This window comes from Eretmochelys imbricata, chromosome 11 (assembly GCF_965152235.1).
Source record: "Eretmochelys imbricata isolate rEreImb1 chromosome 11, rEreImb1.hap1, whole genome shotgun sequence".
NCBI classification, from domain to species: Eukaryota; Metazoa; Chordata; order Testudines; family Cheloniidae; genus Eretmochelys; species Eretmochelys imbricata.
Genome location: NC_135582.1, coordinates 58,509,057 through 58,529,718, shown reverse-complemented (window position 1 = coordinate 58,529,718; position 20,662 = coordinate 58,509,057). Strand labels below are relative to the sequence as shown.

Below are 20,662 nucleotides of genomic sequence, written 5' to 3'. Positions count from 1 at the left end.
CAAGAGGAAATAGGCTACCTTGCATAATGACTTAGCCACTCCCAGTCTCTATTTAAGCCTAAATTAATAGTATCCAATTTGCAAATGAATTCCAATTCAGCAGTTTCTCGCTGGAGTCTGGATTTGAAGCTTTTTTGTTTTAAGATAGCGACCTTCATGTCTGTGATTGCGTGACCAGAGAGATTGAAGTGTTCTCCGACTGGTTTATGAATGTTATAATTCTTGACATCTGATTTGTGTCCATTTATTCTTTTACGTAGAGACTGTCCAGTTTGACCAATGTACATGGCAGAGGGGCATTGCTGGCACATGATGGCATAAATCACATTGGTGGATGTGCAGGTGAACGAGCCTCTGATAGTGTGGCTGATGTTATTAGGCCCTGTGATGGTGTCCCCTGAATAGATATGTGGGCACAATTGGCAACGGGCTTTGTTGCAAGGATAAGTTCCTGGGTTAGTGGTTCTGTTGTGTGGTATGTGGTTGTTGGTGAGTATTTGCTTCAGGTTGCGGGGCTGTCTGTAGGCAAGGACTGGCCTGTCTCCCAAGATTTGTGAGAGTGTTGGGTCATCCTTTAGGATAGGTTGTAGATCCTTAATAATGCGTTGGAGGGGTTTTAGTTGGGGGCTGAAGGTGACGGCTAGTGGCGTTCTGTTATTTTCTTTGTTAGGCCTGTCCTGTAGTAGGTAACTTCTGGGAACTCTTCTGGCTCTATCAATCTGTTTCTTTACTTCCGCAGGTGGGTATTGTAGTTGTAAGAAAGCTTGACAGAGATCTTGTAGGTGTTTGTCTCTGTCTGAGGGGTTGGAGCAAATGCGGTTGTATCGCAGAGCTTGGCTGTAGACGATGGATCGTGTGGTGTGGTCAGGGTGAAAGCTGGAGGCGTGCAGGTAGGAATAGCGGTCAGTAGGTTTCCGGTATAGGGTGGTGTTTATGTGACCATTGTTTATTAGCACTGTAGTGTCCAGGAAGTGTATCTCTTGTGTGGACTGGACCAGGCTGAGGTTGGTGGTGGGATGGAAATTGTTGAAATCATGGTGGAATTCCTCAAGGGCTTCTTTTCCATGGGTCCAGATGATGAAGATGACATCTTCATCATCTGGACCCATGGAAAAGAAGCCCTTGAGGAATTCCACCATGATTTCAACAATTTCCATCCCACCACCAACCTCAGCCTGGTCCAGTCCACACAAGAGATACACTTCCTGGACACTACAGTGCTAATAAACAATGGTCACATAAACACCACCCTATACCGGAAACCTACTGACCGCTATTCCTACCTGCACGCCTCCAGCTTTCACCCTGACCACACCACACGATCCATCGTCTACAGCCAAGCTCTGCGATACAACCGCATTTGCTCCAACCCCTCAGACAGAGACAAACACCTACAAGATCTCTGTCAAGCTTTCTTACAACTACAATACCCACCTGCGGAAGTAAAGAAACAGATTGATAGAGCCAGAAGAGTTCCCAGAAGTTACCTACTACAGGACAGGCCTAACAAAGAAAATAACAGAACGCCACTAGCCGTCACCTTCAGCCCCCAACTAAAACCCCTCCAACGCATTATTAAGGATCTACAACCTATCCTAAAGGATGACCCAACACTCTCACAAATCTTGGGAGACAGGCCAGTCCTTGCCTACAGACAGCCCCGCAACCTGAAGCAAATACTCACCAACAACCACATACCACACAACAGAACCACTAACCCAGGAACTTATCCTTGCAACAAAGCCCGTTGCCAATTGTGCCCACATATCTATTCAGGGGACACCATCACAGGGCCTAATAACATCAGCCACACTATCAGAGGCTCGTTCACCTGCACATCCACCAATGTGATTTATGCCATCATGTGCCAGCAATGCCCCTCTGCCATGTACATTGGTCAAACTGGACAGTCTCTACGTAAAAGAATAAATGGACACAAATCAGATGTCAAGAATTATAACATTCATAAACCAGTCGGAGAACACTTCAATCTCTCTGGTCACGCAATCACAGACATGAAGGTCGCTATCTTAAAACAAAAAAGCTTCAAATCCAGACTCCAGCGAGAAACTGCTGAATTGGAATTCATTTGCAAATTGGATACTATTAATTTAGGCTTAAATAGAGACTGGGAGTGGCTAAGTCATTATGCAAGGTAGCCTATTTCCTCTTGTTTTTTCCTACCCCCCCCCCCCCCCCCCCCCCCCGATGTTCTGGTTTAACTTGGATTTAAACTTGGAGAGTGGCCAGTTTGGATGAGCTATTACCAGCAGGAGAGTGAGTTTGTGTGTGTATGGGGGTGGGTTTTTGGAGGGGGGTGAGGGAGTGAGAGAACCTGGATTTGTGCAGGAAATGGCCTAACTTCATTATCATGCACATTGTGTAAAGAGTTGTCACTTTGGATGGGCTATCACCAGCAGGAGAGTGAATTTGTGTGGGGGGGTGGAGGGTGAGAAAACCTGGATTTGTGCTGGAAATGGCTTTTAGATAAGCTATTACCAGCAGGACAGTGGGGTGGGAGGAGGTATTGTTTCATATTCTCTGTGTATATATAGAGTCTGCTGCAGTTTCCACGGTATGCATCTGATGAAGTGAGCTGTAGCTCACGAAAGCTCATGCTCAAATAAATTCGTTAGTCTCTAAGGTGCCACAAGTACTCCTTTTCTTTCTGCGAATACAGACTAACACGGCTGTTACTCTGAAACCTGTCACATATACAATATCATTCTAAAAGAAAATAGCAATTGTAAATACTTTTCCAAAAATGTGTTGTACAAATACATCAATTGACAATTCCCATTTAACAGTTTCCTTAACAAGAAAATGCTTCTGGGTTTTTATTTTGCATAGATAAGATTATTTTGAGGAGAATACATTTCTTTGCCCACATAATATACACATTCTGGCCAATATTAGATTTATCCTCTTACCTATAAATTTCCTCCATTAAGTGCTATGTTATTTTTAATAAATGATGTGATAAGTAAGTACATTGTTGTCACACAGTACCCTTTATGTGTTTTTTAATTTTGTTTTTAAACATGATGGAGAAATAAAATAAGACTCCCTTTTCCCCCTTAAAAAGGTGCTATCCAGATATTTGACATGTATGTGAAAACAGTGTATTGAGTAGAAAACAGAATGAGAATATCAAGATCCCCAGCAAATATTACACGTTTTTAGCATTCAGTACTTCAGTAAAATAAACTGTTATTGAGTTTGGCCTGAAATCAGACAGCAGGATACAAAATTAATTGCCTTGTGATATTTTTATTTCCTTTCAAATGTTCTTTAGTCCATTTCTGTGTTTAATGCACAGCTTTCTTGGGGTAGGCACACTTCTAAGAGTTACAGGACCTTGAAATTTTGTCAACACATCTCTTCTAAGATGGGGGAGGGAATGGTGCTATTAATGTCTAAAGTGAATTAGAAAGAGATTATCTGCACCACTTTAGTCCTGGAGTAAGAAGCTGTGTAATTTTAACTTTCCTGTCTCTCTTGTTTGGTTTCAAATTAGTTGTGTTTTCAAATAGAATCCCTTCCTGTGACTAGGAACAGAAGTGTCCTTCTGACTAACCCTCAGTGCTTTATTCAGGTTTGGCTGATCCCTAATTGTCTATTTTGCATTTGTTAGGCAACTATGTCATTGCTGCCTGCACTGAGGCTTTACAGCCAATTGATATGGCTATCCAGAAGGAATCCATCCTTGCCTTGGAGCAGTGGACCTAGTTCCTATCTAGCCTCTTTTGAATGTAGGCTTGGAGGAATGTGGAAAAGTGGCTCAAAGTAAGTGGAAGCTGTTGGGATTGATGAAGAGCAAGGATGATATTATTCCTTAAATTCTGTCTCTGGCTTCATCTAGAGTAGGGTTTAAAGGTACGTATTTCAACTTCCCCTAGGCTTTAACATGACCAGTTTACACCACTTTAAATTCTAGCATGTGCATTAAGCATATGCTTAAGTGCTTTCCTGAACAGGGACCTGAACCAAAATGGGGTTAGATAAATTTGGCTTTCACAGCCATACAACTCCATGCTGGGTGTCAAAGCCCTGGCCTCTTGTGGTCAGCAATGCTTCCCATGACATTCTTTGCATTAGACAGAGTAGCTTGTTTGCAAAGCACTTTTGGGACTCTTTGGGGTGAAAATATTCTGTTCTGTTCAGGTTCTTGTACTGTCCCTCATCACTTTAATATCTGAGCTCCTTTCTGAAATACACTGAACAATATTTGCATTCATCACATGTGATTTGTCATGTGACGTTATGCTGCTGACTTGACAGTGATCCTTCTCCTACAGCAGTTTCAGTCCCTGAAGGCCTGGGGATCAAGGTGTTTCAACTGAGACTCAAACTCTTCCTTTGTGTGTCACGGCTAGAGTGGACACTTCAGATAGAGCTGGGCTTCTGACCTGAAAGAAACAAAGCTGAGGGGAATGTCAAGTGACTGTGCAGACACAAGATACACATTTGTTTAAGTAGAGCATATACAATCAATGTAAGTGGATTCCAAACTGCAGACTTTATGCACTTTTTTTATTACTCTAAAATCCCAGTGAAAAATCCAAATGTAACCACTGTGTTGTCTGTTATACATCTATAGGAAAGCTTTTGTGATAACAATATAAGCATTATTTAAACTACTGTACAAACAAGCCTTTCATTTTTGCTTTAGGCTATCCTTAACAGAGTCACTGAATGCATAATCTAAATATCCAAAGTTAAAACAGAACCACCATAAAAGCAATAATTTGAAGTGAAAGCAAATAATCCTGAGTAGATGCCTTCAGACCACTTGGACAAAAAATAAACAGTGTGCATGGCCCCTTCAGGGCACACTGAACTGGGGACCTTTAATCCTGGTGTAGGAAGTCTCTGTGAGGTTAGAGATTCTAATCTTTTTGCTACCATTGCTGCTTATGATCTTGTAGACTATGGAAATATAGTAAGGGATCAGAGTGGCACTAGAATGGTGGGTCATCATAGTGGCATTTAGTGTGGATAGGATGTGGACTCTGATCCTTCCATTGTCATGTCAGTGGTTTTTACTACATTGGCCTCATTCAATTAAATCAAATCTAATAGTTTTGCTGTAAAGTTAAGCATTGGTGTTGTGCTTTTTTAAAAAAAATTCTACAGACATCGCTGAGATTTTGACCCTTCGTGTCCCAGGATGCAGCATGTTTCTCTTTGGGCAAGCTGATCAGCCTAAGAAACGAAGTCTGGTTCAGAGAAGAAAACAGCTAGGTTGGTTTAAAGGGAGAAATTTCAAGTCAATGGAAGTTAAACCTGATAGAGGAGCTGTGCCTTCCCAAAGATACGGTCTAACAGGTAGGAGCTGCACTGCTTAATACTTGACTTAAAATATAGAATCTGCTGTGGTTAAAAATGCTCACTGTGGGACAGGTCTGAAGCCCATTGCAGTCAGTGGAATGACTCTCACTTACTTCAATGGGCTTTGGATCAGGCCCTGTAAAAGGGCCAAATCCTGAAGCTTTTTACTCAGTTCATACTCAGGAGAAACTTCCATTGACCTCTGTACCTGAGTGAGTACCTCAGGATTTGCCTTATAATATTTATTGAGAAAATATTCGTGGCCGATTTAAACATGTAGGGAAAGAAATCTTCATAATTTTATGAGAACCCCAATGAGGGAATTGGTTTAAAAAAAAACTGATTGTGAGGAGAGTGTGACAGATTCTCGAAAGCATGAGAAGAAGCTCATTTCAAAGCTGTTGAACAGTTTTGTGGCACTCTTAAAACTGAGCAGAACCCTCCATCTCTTGTATGTTTAGGAGACCGGCATCACTTTCCATCTTTACTAGTAAATTCACTTGGAACTGAGAGATGAAGATGACGACTGGTATTTATCACTGCTTTCTCAGCCAGCAGCTCTCTGAGAAGAAATCTGAGAGAGAGACTTCCCTAAGCATTTGAATTCCTCTTCCCTACTACTTTTCCTGATGGTCATTTAGAAATATGCAGATAACTTTGGCTACATCATCAATTTTTTTAATTTATATGGAAGTTTGCCCATTGATCATTCTGCCACTAACCCTTTAAGGAGACACATCGGAGTAGTCGGCTATATTGTTACCTAGAAGCAATACAAACAGTCAGTATTACAAGGCAGAAATTATTTAAAAGTCAAACATAAGGGCTGTATTTTTTTTATACTAAAATGTATCTGTATGCAAGCTCTTGTGTATCAGATTTATTATTGGGTTATGTGTCCTCAGCTAAAAAGTGAGGAGGATAAGAACAACAATATTCTTCCTTCTGGGATGTGAAATCTTCCATAAAAAGGGCACCTAGGAAACTGAATTTTGTGCCTGCGTATAGGATGTTGGTGATTTGTGTTTGGGGTTTAGAAAGGAACCTAAAGGAGTTAGGTGCTCAAGTCCCATTGAAAATCCCACCCTAGGTTTGTGCCTACAAAATACTTATATTTGTATTATGATTATTTGTAAAGCACCAGTGCTTGGTATTTTCAGGGAAATTGCTGTATTTCCCCATTGATGCCATGATTCAGCAAGGTACTTAAGTATGTTGCTAACTTTAAGCAGATGAGTAGTCCCATTGAAGTCAATAGGGCTCCTCACACACTTAAAAGTTCTGCACATGCTTATGTACCTTGCTGAATCAGGCCCTAAGATTCTGATCCTGTAGGCACTTGTGCTTTCTTCTTCTTATAGCGTCATAGAGTTTAAGGCCAGAAGGGGCACCAGCTCATCTAGTCTGACCTCCTGTATATCACAGTCTGCAAACACCACCCAGCACCCACACAACTAAACCTAACAACTAAAATGAGGTCAAAGTTTTATTGCCCATGGGAGATTAGACTATTATGTGCTACAGGCAGAGAATGGGAGGGAGCAAGGTGCACCAGTGTCCAACACCTCTGCAGTGGCAGGGAAATGATTAAGTTAGAGAGACCCAGATAATTTTGGTAAGTGACCTGCACCCAATGGCTTCAGAGAAAGGCAAAAAACCCCTAAGGTGACTGCTAGTCTGACCTGGGGGAAAATTCCTTTCCAACCCCACACAGGGTGATGAGTTAGACCCTGAACATGTGAGCAAGAACCAGCCCGCCAAGCACCTGAGAGAGAGAATGCTTGGTGACAACACCTCAGAGCCCTGGCTCACCCCATCCAGTGCCCCATTTCCAGCTGTGTGGCCTTCAGAGGAAGGAGTTTAAACCCCCCCCCAAACATATCCAGACTTCATGGGGGGGGGGGAGGTAATCCCTTCCTGATCCCTGTAGGTGTCTGGCTGAAACCCTGAAGCACAAAGGTGAGTAATCCCATTGAGACTGTTCATGTGTGTAAAGTTTGTAGGATTGGGGGCCAAGTTGGGGCTTGTATAGGTAGTAATAACAGTGGGGAGCTGGGTGGGGAGTGTTGACAATGCTCTTTTTCTAACTTGAATTGCTGCTGTGAATGTCACGTGTGTGTGTGTGTGTGTCCCCATTAAACCCCACTATATTTTTTTCTCCACAATTTAAATGATTAAAATATAAAATCAGTGACATCTGTCCAGCTCCTACAGTAAAAAGTACAATAACACATTAGTCCACATCCCCACAATGTAGGGCAAAAGCTAGTAAAGAAGCAGGTTTCAGTTTCAAGTTTCCAAGATGATTTTTACAAATAAAAGTAGATGGTACGTGATGACTTTAGAAATAATTGGCAATGCCCCTCCTTTTGTGAATGTTTTATTATAACAATCCCTAGCTCTTATATAGAGCTTTTAATAGCTCTCAAAGTGCTTTACAGAGGAGGTCTGCATCATTATTCCCATTTTATAGACGGGGAAACTGTTGTACAGGTCGGTGAAGTGACTTGCCAAAGATCAGATGAAGATCTATTAACAATGACTTTCAGGTCTATAAATAAGCACCATATTAAAAAATAACCACCAAACCCTTTTAACATTTATGCAGTCATTTAAACACTGAAGCCTGGTATGTTGACAGTAAATTGTGTGTGCTTTTTAAAATGGATCACAGAGTTGTTTCACCTCCATGCTACGTAATCACTGATTATATTGGGTATCAGGGAGTGCTGCATCTGACCAGCCTCCAGGTGGTGGCCTCACCCCTATGAGTTACACATGATCCATGTTGATTAAATGGATAGCCTCATCACCCTATTTGTCCTGAACTCTGACAGTAAATTCCCAGTTGTGGAGAATTGTTGCAAAAGAAGCCTTTCATTGTTGCTGCTTTTAGCTGAATCTCAATAAAGAATTCAAGTGGCAAGTTGGGAGAGCACTCCCAAACTCCTGTAGAGCTTGATCCTGCTCCGGCTGAAATCAGTGGGGGAAAAAATGTAGAAATGTATAAGCATGGTCAGACTTTCTGTCTTGTTTCAAGAGCTCAAAACCCAGCACTGCAATGAACTGAGATGGAAGGGCATCACAGGCATTGCTGTGCACATGACCATGCCACCTATCCTATATTGCTTCTGAAATTCCATCCCTAGAATTGCCACAATATATAACTTCTGTGATTATCTAGGGCAGTGGACATCCTTTCAGAGTTCATCAGCCTGATACAGATTTATCAAACTCACGCTTGTGTGATGACCTAGAAACTCTACCTGAGGAAAGCCTTTCACAATTCTTGCTTACAGAATGTATTGTAGAGCTCTGAGCCCATGCATGCAGGTCAGGACTAGAGCAGGATGAAGAATACCTGTTTGGGTTTGCTGGCAACTCTGAAAAATTTTAAAGCCTAGTTTCTGGTCAGACTAAAACATTTTTTTCTTAAATTGGCAAATTGAAAAGTTGGGGGGGGGGGGGGAAATTCATGTTGGGTCAAACCAAATATGTTTTGAGAATTTTAAATTTTTTTTAAATACAAATTTGAAGGAAATTTCAAAAGGCTTTATTTTAAGATGTCATGAACAATTCAGTGAAACCACCCCAAATTTGCAAAATCTGCCTTTCCCCATCCCCAACAATTTCCCCCCCAGCTCTAGTCAGAACAGAAGGGGCACCAGGGTTGTTCCCAGAGCTCAGAACTAGCAGGTTTGGCTTTACTTTTGCCTCCCAAGTTTTACTTTTGAATTTGGCAGCTGAACAAATTCCAAAATCTGTTTCATTTGAGCTCTGCCTACATGCTGGGCTAACGCACTGTCTGGGGATGTAGGTTCTAAAGCACAGACATACTGTACATTAATTAATCCAAGTAGACCCTGCTGGTTCACGCTAAATGTTCCCTACTGCGCTTTATCATAGTTTGAAATGCTATATGAAACAGAACTAACTAGCTAAAGCATAGTAGGGAACATTTAGCACACACCAACGGGTTCTACATGGACTAATTAACGTGCAACGCATTAGTGGGCTTTTGTAATCATACCCCTGTTACAATACACATTACCCCTACGGGATAGGCAAACGGTTGGGTCCAAGTCAAGCAACATCACGTGAGATGCAGGAGCATACAGCAGACCATGTTCACCTGAAGCTGTGCTTGAAAACCAGAACTACATCCATTTCATCTACTTTGGGGCATCACACCAAAGTTTTGCTCTGCTGTGCTTCAAATCCGTCTTTGGTTCCGCTCACTTGCATGCCAGTACCTAGTGTGTTTCCAGCTCATTTTTGTTCTTTAGAGAGTTGATCACAGAACAAACCAACTAGTTTGCTTTTTAGCCAGAGGGAGAGAGGAAAGAGCTCAATGCTGTTTTGTGGGGTTTATTTTTGTTCAGGCTGACAGTGAAGCAGTAAGATTAATCTCCATACTAACGTCCCAATGCTGGCAGGATGCTATGCCTAAATGACTGCCAAAAACCCACACGCAGCAGGAAGATGACAGGGTGGATATTTTCCATCCACCCAAATCCTGGCTCCCCCAAAACCCTGCTGAGCAGCTGCTCCACAGGCCATCCATGATAGGAGCCAGCATAGGGATCAGGGAGTGTGGTCTGCATATCTTTGCAAACGTGCCATGGACCCTTCCTCTGTCTCATCTCTCCCCAGCCTACAGATTATTCACTTGTGATTCTAGCAAGAAATAACTCCTATTGGAATCCAGTCACTGACACGCTTCAATGTTCTAGCTCAGCTGTCTTTTTGTCAAGCGGATGCCCTTCAAAAACCACTGGTGCAGTGATCACCTGCGTGTGTGTGTGCACTGCAGACAAGTCAAATTTTGGTATATATGGCCATAGCCAGATCTAATGTGATCAAACCCTCCAAAATGTCCCTTACAATGCTGCCAAATACTTTTCATTCTGGAGCACGCAAAGTTGCTATTTCACTGTGGGCTTCTCCACAGCGTCCCAGGTGTATGGTGGCCTATTGGGGATTCAGTCCGTTACTTAGGGTTTAATCTAGATTTCTTGAACCAAAGTTCCCTGATGCATAAGGCCTGTGCATGCAACCAGCTGGGTGTCCCTGCCCACTTACTACCAATTTATTTAATTTGAAAAACATCCTGGGAAAATAAGGAGAACCATTACTGAGTTATCTACTCCCCTCCAGATAAAATAAAGCTCTTTGTATACTTCTGGGGGAAAAGTGTACTCTCAGCGCCTTTGACTTTATTGAGAATGACAGTGTTTGGATCCTGTTTAAGAAAAGTTATGATATGTGAGTAATTTTCTGAGAGAAGAATACATGTTTTTCTTCTATGATCACTGCTTTTTATTTTTCTAATGGACTTTTCACCATTGTTTTGTCTGACTACATTTTAATTTTTGTTGCTCCAGACATGAGCCTGCCACAAGCATCTTTAAACCAAACATTAATATCATAGTTCAGTCATTTCTGCCAGTGCCCAAACACAAATATTGCATTTGTGGGGGGGGGGGGGGGAAATACACATCAGATCTTAATTAAGTGCATTTGTTTAAGCACAGAGAAAACAATCTGGCATAAAGAGTTTACATCACTATCAGTTAACTGCAGAGTTCTTTGTGGTATCACCAGCTGCACAATACACGATTCAGAATTTCTAAAAAACAGCAAAATTGTCAGACATTGAGCTTTGCATATTTCCCTGATACGTAAGTAGAGCAGGGAGAGAGATTTGTAATGAATAGAATTTGGCCTTGTTTGTTGTTTGCAGATTGGTCATAACCAGGCTGATTGTTTTGGGCTGCATTTGAATCTAGGATAGGGCACTGGATTGGGCATTGGGAGAGCTGGCTTCTGATAGCCTTAACCACTGACCTCTGGGTAACCTTTGGCAGGACAATTAAATTCTCTGTGTGCCTCTTTCTTCTCCCACCATTAGTCTGTTTAGATTGACAGCGCTTTGGGTCAGGGACTATCCTGTATGTGTGTACTGCTCCTAGAACAGTGAGGCCCCCATCTCGTTGGGATCTCTAAGCATGACTGTAGTACAAACAAATCATTCAAACTTTATGCGGGGGGGAAATGCAGTCCTTGGATTGCTCATGAATTGTTGAAAGCAACCATTAATGTGATTCTTCAGGCTGTGACAGCTCACCTTAGTCCCATGGCAACGTTTCTGTTTCCTTTTTGAATGACAGATACATATATAAAGTGGACTGAACCTTTGCGTAAATATTAACATAAATATTTGAGATCTTTGCTTCTTGCAAACAAAAATTCACTCCTAGAGATTGAGGTAAACAAGAAAGATCCCGAATGCCATCAGTGGTTTGAGCATTGGCCTGCTAAACCCAGGGTTGTGAGTTCAATCCTTGAGGGGGCCATTTAGGGATCTGGGGCAAAAATTGGGGATTAGTCCTGCTTTGAGCAGGGGGTTGAACTAGATGACCTCCTGAGGTCTCTTCCAACCCTGATATTCTATGAAAGTGAATTCCATTACCTTTAGAGGAGTTAGGCCAGATACACTTTAGTGCAACTGAGGCTGATCTATGCCTAAAAATGGTATCGATCTAGCTATGTCACTTAGGGCGATGAAAAATTTTGCATCCTGTATGATGTAGTTAGGCCAATGTAACCTCCACCATGGACAAAGCTAGGTCACCAGAAGAATTCTTCCGGTGACCTAGCTACCGCCTTTCAGAGAGGTGGGTTACCTACATCGATGGGAAAACCCCTTCTGTCAATATAGGAAGCATCTACACTGTAGTGGCATAGCTGGAATGCCGTAGAGCAGAATTAGGCCTACTGTGGGCTAAATGCCTCAGGGTTGCTCAGGGAATGCTTGGGGAAAAATTCTGGGTAATCCAAGCACCAGAACAAGCACTGTAAATATCAACTAAACATAGTCAGGATCTACACATGTGCCATTCAGGCATATAGTGCCTGGTCATTCGGACAAGTAAAGTAAATGCCAAGGATGTCTGTTGCATGATATTTGAAAATTGCAGTAAATGTGAAGTGGAACAAAATAAAATTCTAGCCTGCTGCAAAAGTTGAAAAGAAGGGAGTGGAACAGAGGTGTCAGTGGATGAATGCAAACTTATTCATCATGTTAAAAGCCATTTTTAGGGTATTTACAATTTTTGCTTTAAATTAGTATGCTATTTTTAATTTGTTGAATTGGTGCTTCATTATTTTGTAATCTACTTAACCAGCAAAATGCATCTGAATGATCTTGTTTGTAGTGAAGTCTTACATTTTTGTTTTGTTTTTTACACTCAATTTTAGCGAGGTTGCTTGAGGCACAAGGGGCTTAAATGGGAGGCATGGTCATCAGGGGTTCCCAGGTCCTGCACGGTATCTAAAATCACACGCTGTGTGACACACAAATTGCCCTTATCCAAAGTCACACACAGTGACTCTTGATCGGATCTGAGAATAGGCGCAAGTAGGATCTTGCTTTCTAGTCCTGTGCTGTAATATACACTGAAGTACAAGTGTGCGTATGGTGGGATGATAGGGAAAACTAAAATGTTAGGTTCACCTGATAGTAGTCTTATTTTTCCCATGGATGGTGCTTTGCTCTCGTTATCAGGTGTGATACAAGTTTGGAGACAACCTGAAGATTCTTAGTCCCTGCTGGTCCAGGGAACATCAGGAAGAAGATGCTCTCCTATTGCTTGGGGCAAAGAAAGATGTATATAGGGGTTAGTTTCCATATCCCTTAGCAGATATCTGATTGTGCCCTGGTCTACACTATGAGTTTAGGTCAAATTTAGCAATGTTAGATCGATTTTAATCCTGCACCCGTCCACACAACAAAGCCATTTGTCAACTTAATGGGCTCTAAAAGTGATTTCTGTACTCCTCACCAAAGAGGGGATTAGTGCTGAAATTGAGATTGCCAGGTCGTTTGGGTTACTGTGGATGCAATTCGACAGTATTGGCCCCTGGGAGCTATCCCAGAGTGCACCATTGTGACTGCTCTGGCCAGCGCTTTCAACTCAGATGCACTAGCCAGGTACACAGGAAAAGCACCGCAAACTTTTGAATTTCATTTCCTGTTTGGCCAGCATGGCAAGCTCATCAGCAGAGGTGACCATGCAGTCCCAGAATAGCAAAAAAGCTCCAGCATGGACCGAACGGGAGGTACTGGATCTGATCGCCGTATGGGGAGACGAATCCATGCTATCAGAACTCCTTTCCAAAAGACGAAATGCCGAAATATTTGAAAAAATCTCCAAGGGCATGAAAGACAAAGGCTATCACAGGGACCTGCAGCAGTGCCGCATGAAACTTAAGGAGCTGAGGCAAGGCTACCAAAAAACCAAAGTCAAACGCCCATTCGGGGTCAGAGCCCCAGACATGCTGCCTCTGTGATGAGCTGCATACCATTCTAGGGGGTGCCCCTACCACTGCCCCACCCCTGTACGTGGACTCCTGCAAGGGACTCTCACGCAAGAGGGATAAGGAGTTTGGGGACACGGAAGATGATAGCGCACACCAGGCAAGCGGTGAAACCATTCTCACCGACAGCCAGGAGCTGTTTATCACCCTTGAGACAGTACCCTCCCAACCCAGGCTCCCAGACCTTTAAGGCAGAGAAGGCACCTCTGGTAAGTGTACCTTTTGTAAATATAATACACAGTTTAAAAACAAGTGTTTAATGATTGATTTGCCCTGAAGACTTGGGATGCATTCGCAGCCAGTATAGCTACTGGAAAAATCTGTTAATGTGTCTGGGATGGAGCGGAAATCCTCCAGGGACATAGCAATGAAGCTGTCCTGGAGGTACTCCCAAAGCCTTTGCAAAAGGTTTCTGGGGAGGGCAGCCTTACTGCATCCTCCATGGTAGGACGCTGTACCACGGCCGGCCAGTAGCACCTAGTCTGGAATCATTGCATAAGAGCATGGCAGCATGTGGTCTCGGTGTTTGCTAGCATTCAAGCAACATCCATTCTTAATCTCTCTGTGTTATCCTCAGAGTGATATCATTCATGGTCACCTGGTTGAAATAGGGGAATTTTATTAAGGGAACATTCAGAGGTGGCCGTTCCTGTTGGGCTGTTTACCTGTGGCTGAAAAGAAATCCTCCCCGCAGTTAGCCATGTGGTGGGGGGAGGGGTGAAGCAATCATCCCAGAGAATTGGGTGTAGGGGTTTAGTTGGGTTTGTGCTGCATGTTAACCCGAAAACATCAGCCCTTCTTTTAAATGGCCAATGTGTCTTTTTCAATTTTACACTCCCTTTTTTCCTCCTGCAGCTGCAAATGTTTCAATGCTGCCACTAGCATCTCTGTCCCAGAGGCTAGCACAGATAAGAAGGCGAAAAAAACGCACTCATGATGAAATGTTCTCTGAGCTCATGCAGTCCACCCAAACTGAAAGAACCCAGCAGAATGCTTGTAGGCAGACAATGGCAGAGTCCAGGAAAGCACAAAATGAACCCGAGGAGAGGTGGCGGGATCAAGAGGAAAGGTGGCAGCAGCATGATGAGAGGAGGCAGGGTACAATGCTGAGGCTACTGGAGGATCAAACTGATATGCTCCAGCATATGGTTGAGGTGCAGGAAAGGCACAGACCGCCACTGCAGTCCCTGTGTAACCAACCGCCCTCCTCCCCAAGTTCCATAGCCTCCTCACCCAGATGCCCAAGAACGTGGGGCAGGGGACGGGCTCCAGGCACCCAACCTCTCCACCCCAGAGGACTGCCCAAGCAACAGAAGGCTGGCATTCAACAAGTTTTGAAGTGCAGTGTGGCCTTGTCCCGACCCCTCCCAGGCTTCCTTGGCAGTTATCCCCCTATTTGTGTGATGAATTAATAAAGAATGCATGAATTTGAAACAATGATTTTATTGCCTCTGCAAGTGGTGATTGAGTGGGGGAGGGGAGTGTGGTTGGCTTACAGGGAAGTAGAGTGAACCAAGGGTGGGGGGGTTTCATCAAGGAGAAACAAACCAAACTGTCACACCGTAGCCTGGTCACCCATGTGTAATGATGCTGGTTCTGGTGGGACCCAACTGAGAGTGCCAATTCAGGACAAATTGCTTAAAGCAGGGCAGTTACAGCCCAAGGCTGGGGTGTTTCCACCTCTAAGGCAAACCAAACCAGCCAGACAAAGAACACTTTGGTTTTACCCCACTGGCTAACCCAAAGTCACACAAGCAATTCTCTTAGACACTCCAGTTTCCCAGTATCACCACCAGTGCCACTCGTTATAGGGACAGATTGTTATGAAAACCAATACCCCAGTAAAATAAAAAAGGTTCTCTCGATCCCAAAGGACCAAGCCTCAGACCCAGGTCAATATACAAGTTAGGTCTTACCCACAAATCACGCTGTTGCCAATCCTTTAGAATCTAAAGGTTTATTCATAAAAGGAAGAAGATATAGATGAGAGTTAGAATTGGTTAAATGGAATCAATTACATACAGCAATGGCAAAGTTCTTGGTTCAAGCTTGCAGCAGTGATAGAATAAACTGCAGGTTCAAATCAAGTCTCTGTTGAACATCCACATCTGGGATGGGTCTTTCAGTCCTTGGTTCAAAGCTTCAGTGTAGCCAAGTTCCTCCAGAGGTATGAAGCAGGATTGAACACAAGATGGAGGAGCTGCAGCAGCTTTTTATATTCTCTTGCCATGTGGTCTTTCTTTCTTTGTTTTAAAGACAAGCTGTCCCTCACATGGCTTAGAAAAACCTCAGAGTTCTGTCCATAGGCATGTCCCTGCATACCTTGCTGAGTCACAAGATGTATCTGCCTTCTCTCAATGGGTCAGTTGTATAGCTGATGGCCCTTAATGGGTCATCAAGCAGGCTAGGCAGAGCTGAGACCAACTTGTCTCGGTTTCACCCAAAAGCATAGCATAAGTTTGAAATACAGACAGTATAGAGCCAATATTCATAACTTTAACTACAAAAATTATACACACATATAGACAGCATAATCATAACCAGCAAACCATAACCTTGTCTGAGACACCTTATTTGACCCCCTTTATACAAGATTTGGTGCCACTACAGGACCTTGGTTGCAACCATGTTCTATATGGTCCCAGTTCAAGTCAATAATGTGACACCATGAAACTGATTTTCAAAGCTTCTCCAATGTGCAGCGCACCCTGCTGTGCTCTTCTAACTGCCCTGGTGTCTGGCTGCACGTAATCAGTGGCCAGGGGATTTGCTTCAACTTCCTACCCCACCATAAACATCTCCCCCTTACTCTCTCAGATATTGCGGAGCACACAGCAAGCAGTAATAACAATGGGAATATTGGTTTCGCTGAGGTCTAACTGAGTCAGTAAACTGCGCCAGCGTGCTTTTAAACATCCAAATGCACATTCTACCACCATTCTGCACTTGCTCAGCCTATAGTTGAACAGCTCCTGACTACTGTCCAGGATGCCTGTGTATGGCTTCATCAGCCATAGCATTAAGGGGTAGGCTGAGTCCCCAAGGATAATTATAGGCATTTCAACATCCCCAACGGTTATTTTCTGGTCTGGAAAGTAAATCCCTTGCTGCAGCTGTTCATACAGACCAGAGTTCCTGAAGATGCAAGCGTCATGTACCTTTCCCAACCATCCCACGTTGATGTTGGTGAAACGTCCCTTGTGATCCGCCAGTGCTTGCGGCACCATTGAAAAGTACCACTTTTGGTTTATATACTGGCTACCTTGGTGGTCTGGTCCCAAGATAGGGATATGCTTTCCGTCTATCGCCCCACCACAGTTAGGGAATCCCATTGCAGCAAAGCCATCCACTATGACCTGCACATTTCCCAGAGTCACTAACCTTGATAGCAGCAGCTTAATGATTGCATTGGCTACTTGGATCACAGAAGCCCCCACAGTAGATTTGCCGACTCCAAATTGATTCCTGACAGACCGGTAGCTGTCTGGCATTGCAAGCTTCCAGAGGGCTATTTCCACTTGTTTGTGAACTGTGAAGGCTGCTCTCATCTTGGTATTCCTGCGCTTCAGGGCAGGGGAAAGCAAGTCACAAAGTTCCATGAAAGTGCCCTTACGCATGCGAAAGTTTTGCAGCCACTGGGAATCATCCTAGACCTGCAACACTATGTAGTCCCACCAGTCTGTGCTTGTTTCACGGGCCCAGAATCGGCATTCCATGGCATGAGACTGCCCCATTGCCACCAGGATGGCCAAATTGCTGGGGCCCATGCTTTGAGAAAAGTCTGTGTCCATGTCCTCATCACTCTCGTCACCACGCTGCCATCGCCTGCTTGCCTGCTTTTGCAGGTTCTGGTTCTGCATGATAATGTGTAAGGTGTTTACAATGCTCATAACTGCCTTGGTGATCTGAGCCAGCTCCATGCTTGCCATGGTATGGCATCTGCAAGAGAGCAGAGTTGCGGGGGAAGCGGTAGTTGGATGACCAGTTTTGCAGACCTACTGCACCGTCTTCTGCCAGGACACAACAGCTGAGTGGGCTGCATGCTTGCCGTGGTATGGCGAGACAAGAGCAGCCGAGCAGAGTTGCAGCAGAAGCGGCCCTGCAAGACCACCAGAAGAGCAGGTGCCAGCAGAAGCAGTGGATGACAACGGTCATATAGAGGACCTGCAAGGTGGATTCATAGCATCAGGAGAGCAGAGTGGCAGCGGAAGTGGTGGATGACGATAACAGTTAGCAGTCCTACTGCACCGTCTGCTGAAAGCAGTATGGCGCCCACACAGAAAACAGGTGTGAAACAATTGTCTGTTGTTGCTTTCACGGAGGGAGGGGCAACTGACGACATGTACCCAAAACCACCTGCGAAAATGTTTTGGCCCCATCAGGCATTGGGAGCTTAACCCAGAATTCCAATGGGTGGCGGAGGCTGTGGGAACTGTGGGATAGCTACCCACAGTGCAACGCTCTGAAAGTCAATGCTAGCCTCGGTACTGTGGACGCACTCCGCCGACTTACTGCGCTTAGTGCATTAGTGTGGGGACACACACAATCGACTGTATAAAATTGCTTTCTAAAAAATCGACTTCTATAAATTTGACCTAATTTCGTAGTGTAGACATACTCTTAAGAATAGGTTGCCTGCTTCTCCAGTCAGTAGTTAAGTATGGCATTCAGAACAACTGTGGGGGATAACACTGGGATCCTGAAACAATATGGGTGATAAAAGCGCTTGTAGTGGTTGCTGACTAGGGGGAGGTGAGGGCCGCCCGTATATTGCCTTTTCAAAGTTGAGAGATTTGGTCAAGAGCTGATCCACGGTTGACATTTTCTCTGTAAGAGCAGTAGCTAAAAAGCATCAACCTACCTCTAACCAGGCAAAATATAAATATATATTCCATTTCTTATCTGAACTAATTTGCTTTCTGCAAGAGTTTGGGATAAATGTTTGGTCCATTGCATTTTGAAAGAAGGCGGGAAATTTAATATTGATTAAATCAACTCTAATCTAATTCATTCATGCAGAATTCCCAGGAGTTAGAGGACCTGAAATATTCCTTCAGAATGTGGGAGTGATGGGGAAGCATAAAGGTACCTACTCTAGTTTCAGTAAGCCTGTTTCTCTGTACATGCAAAGGGGTTTCTACTTTTGCAGGCATTAGGGTAAGGGAGCAAAACAAAAGAAGTGTTATTGAACTGAAGAATAAAAGGAAAAGCTTAAGCATAGAATTAAAATTAAGGAGCATAGAATTACAAAGATAAAATGAGTTTAAAATAATTGCTAAGGGTGCAAGGTCTGGCCTCAGATGTGCCTGCAGAGTTCTCACTGAAGTCGGTTGGAATCATTGGGGCACATTCAAGGCCAGAATCTGGCCTCAGATCATTATAAATATGAAAACAGATGCAGAGGCAAAGTCACAGGAATTCATAAGGAGGATTGTTCTGATGGTTATAAGTGCTGGAGCCAGCACCTATGTGATGAGTTGCAATGTGACTGTAGACACTCAAGACATGGCTACAGGAAAAGATACAGCACGTGCTATCCGAGGCAGCAGTACATGGGGTTTAAAGGGTGTACAGACTATGGCTTTTCCTCAGAGTGGGAAAATTGAAATCGCTTGTAATGTGGAGAGCTTTGAAGATCAAGACAATACAATGACTCTGGGTACGTTTTGTACTGTGTTCTTGGGAAGACTTTTTCTTATGTATCGCCTCAATCTATGGAGGCTCAAATTAAAAAATTGGTCAGCGACTATGGGATAAATACTGCCAGGACAGCCTTAGTTGGATTTACTCCAGAGGAATATAAGCACAATGCCACATATGCATTAAAGAAAGGCATTGGAAAATTCTGGAGGATGAGGGGAAGCATGTTTATGTGATGTCCATTTTACCTCAGCAGTTATGAATCACGGTATGTTGAAATTATGATCCTTACCAATTAAAGAAACCCACATTATTTTGTTTATGCGGGGAGACATAAATGCACATTTGCAAAGTTAGGACCATTTCATGCTTACAAGTGTGTATTGATTCCCCCTGTGATCTGATCAGTGGATGATATTATATACTACCATAGAAAGCCAAAGATGGCTTGTCATACCTGATTCTAGGGGTCTGTTGGTTTTAGTGGGCTGTCTAGTGAACAAATGTCCCACTTCCTTGAGATCCAAGTGTTTGGAGGCCCCCATCTAGCAATAGTTTGACCATCCCTGTGTGCCAGCTGTTAGACCTCACATGTTCAAGGCTTCATCGCACTGACAGGGGAAAAATTGCTTGTCTGAAGTGTACGGAAGTGGGGTCTTGAATGTGAGGGGACAGTGGAAGGAGTTCTTTCTTTTTTTGTCTGGGAAGATAGCAGTGATTAGAGCTGGTCAAAAAATGGGGAAATTTTTCACAAAATATTTTTTTTCACTCATTTAAAATGTTTGAAATTTGAATGCTTTCTGCCAATTCCAACAGAGGGACTATGAAGCAAAGAGGAGTAACTGTAATGCCTCTTTATATACCTGGGCTTCAGCAGCATTTGAAGGATGAGAGATGAGTAGCCCTGGGTTGGATTGGAGGCCAGCAGGAGGACCCACTACTTTGGCTTCATGCTGGGCAGTACCAGCACCATATTTGAAGATGCCTCAGTGACAGCCCCACATGCTCTCCTTGCTCCCTGGCTCATCTCAGCAGTGAGAAGAAGGGATAGCAGTACATCCAGACCTCTGACTGACAAATGTGTGACCGTTGGCTAATGCATACAGGCCAGGGAACATGAGATGCACCAACCCTCTATGTGTGTAGTGGAGGACTGTCAGCAAAAGGTAGGTCTCTCACAGCTCAACAAAAAGAGGGACTGATTAAGTTTTACCTGATCTGGAAAACTGACTGGCTGAATGTAGGAGCTTATAATGGTTGGAGTGTAGTTCTCTCTGGACAATTATGCTTTGAATTGATGTTTTCTTCAGGG

The 20,662-nt window shown here is 43.6% G+C and overlaps 1 protein-coding gene across 1 annotated transcript in view; it reads left to right on the top strand.

The window, feature by feature from the left end:
* Positions 1-19,586, top strand: part of FTCDNL1 (formiminotransferase cyclodeaminase N-terminal like) — a 44,756-nt gene extending 25,170 nt beyond the window's left edge. The window contains 5 exon segments of the mRNA XM_077829465.1: positions 3,635-3,685; positions 3,688-3,786; positions 5,137-5,337; positions 19,169-19,366; positions 19,369-19,586. Coding sequence (XP_077685591.1) covers positions 3,635-3,685; positions 3,688-3,786; positions 5,137-5,337; positions 19,169-19,366; positions 19,369-19,586 — 767 coding nt within the window.
* The last annotated feature ends 1,076 nt before the right edge of the window (positions 19,587-20,662 follow it).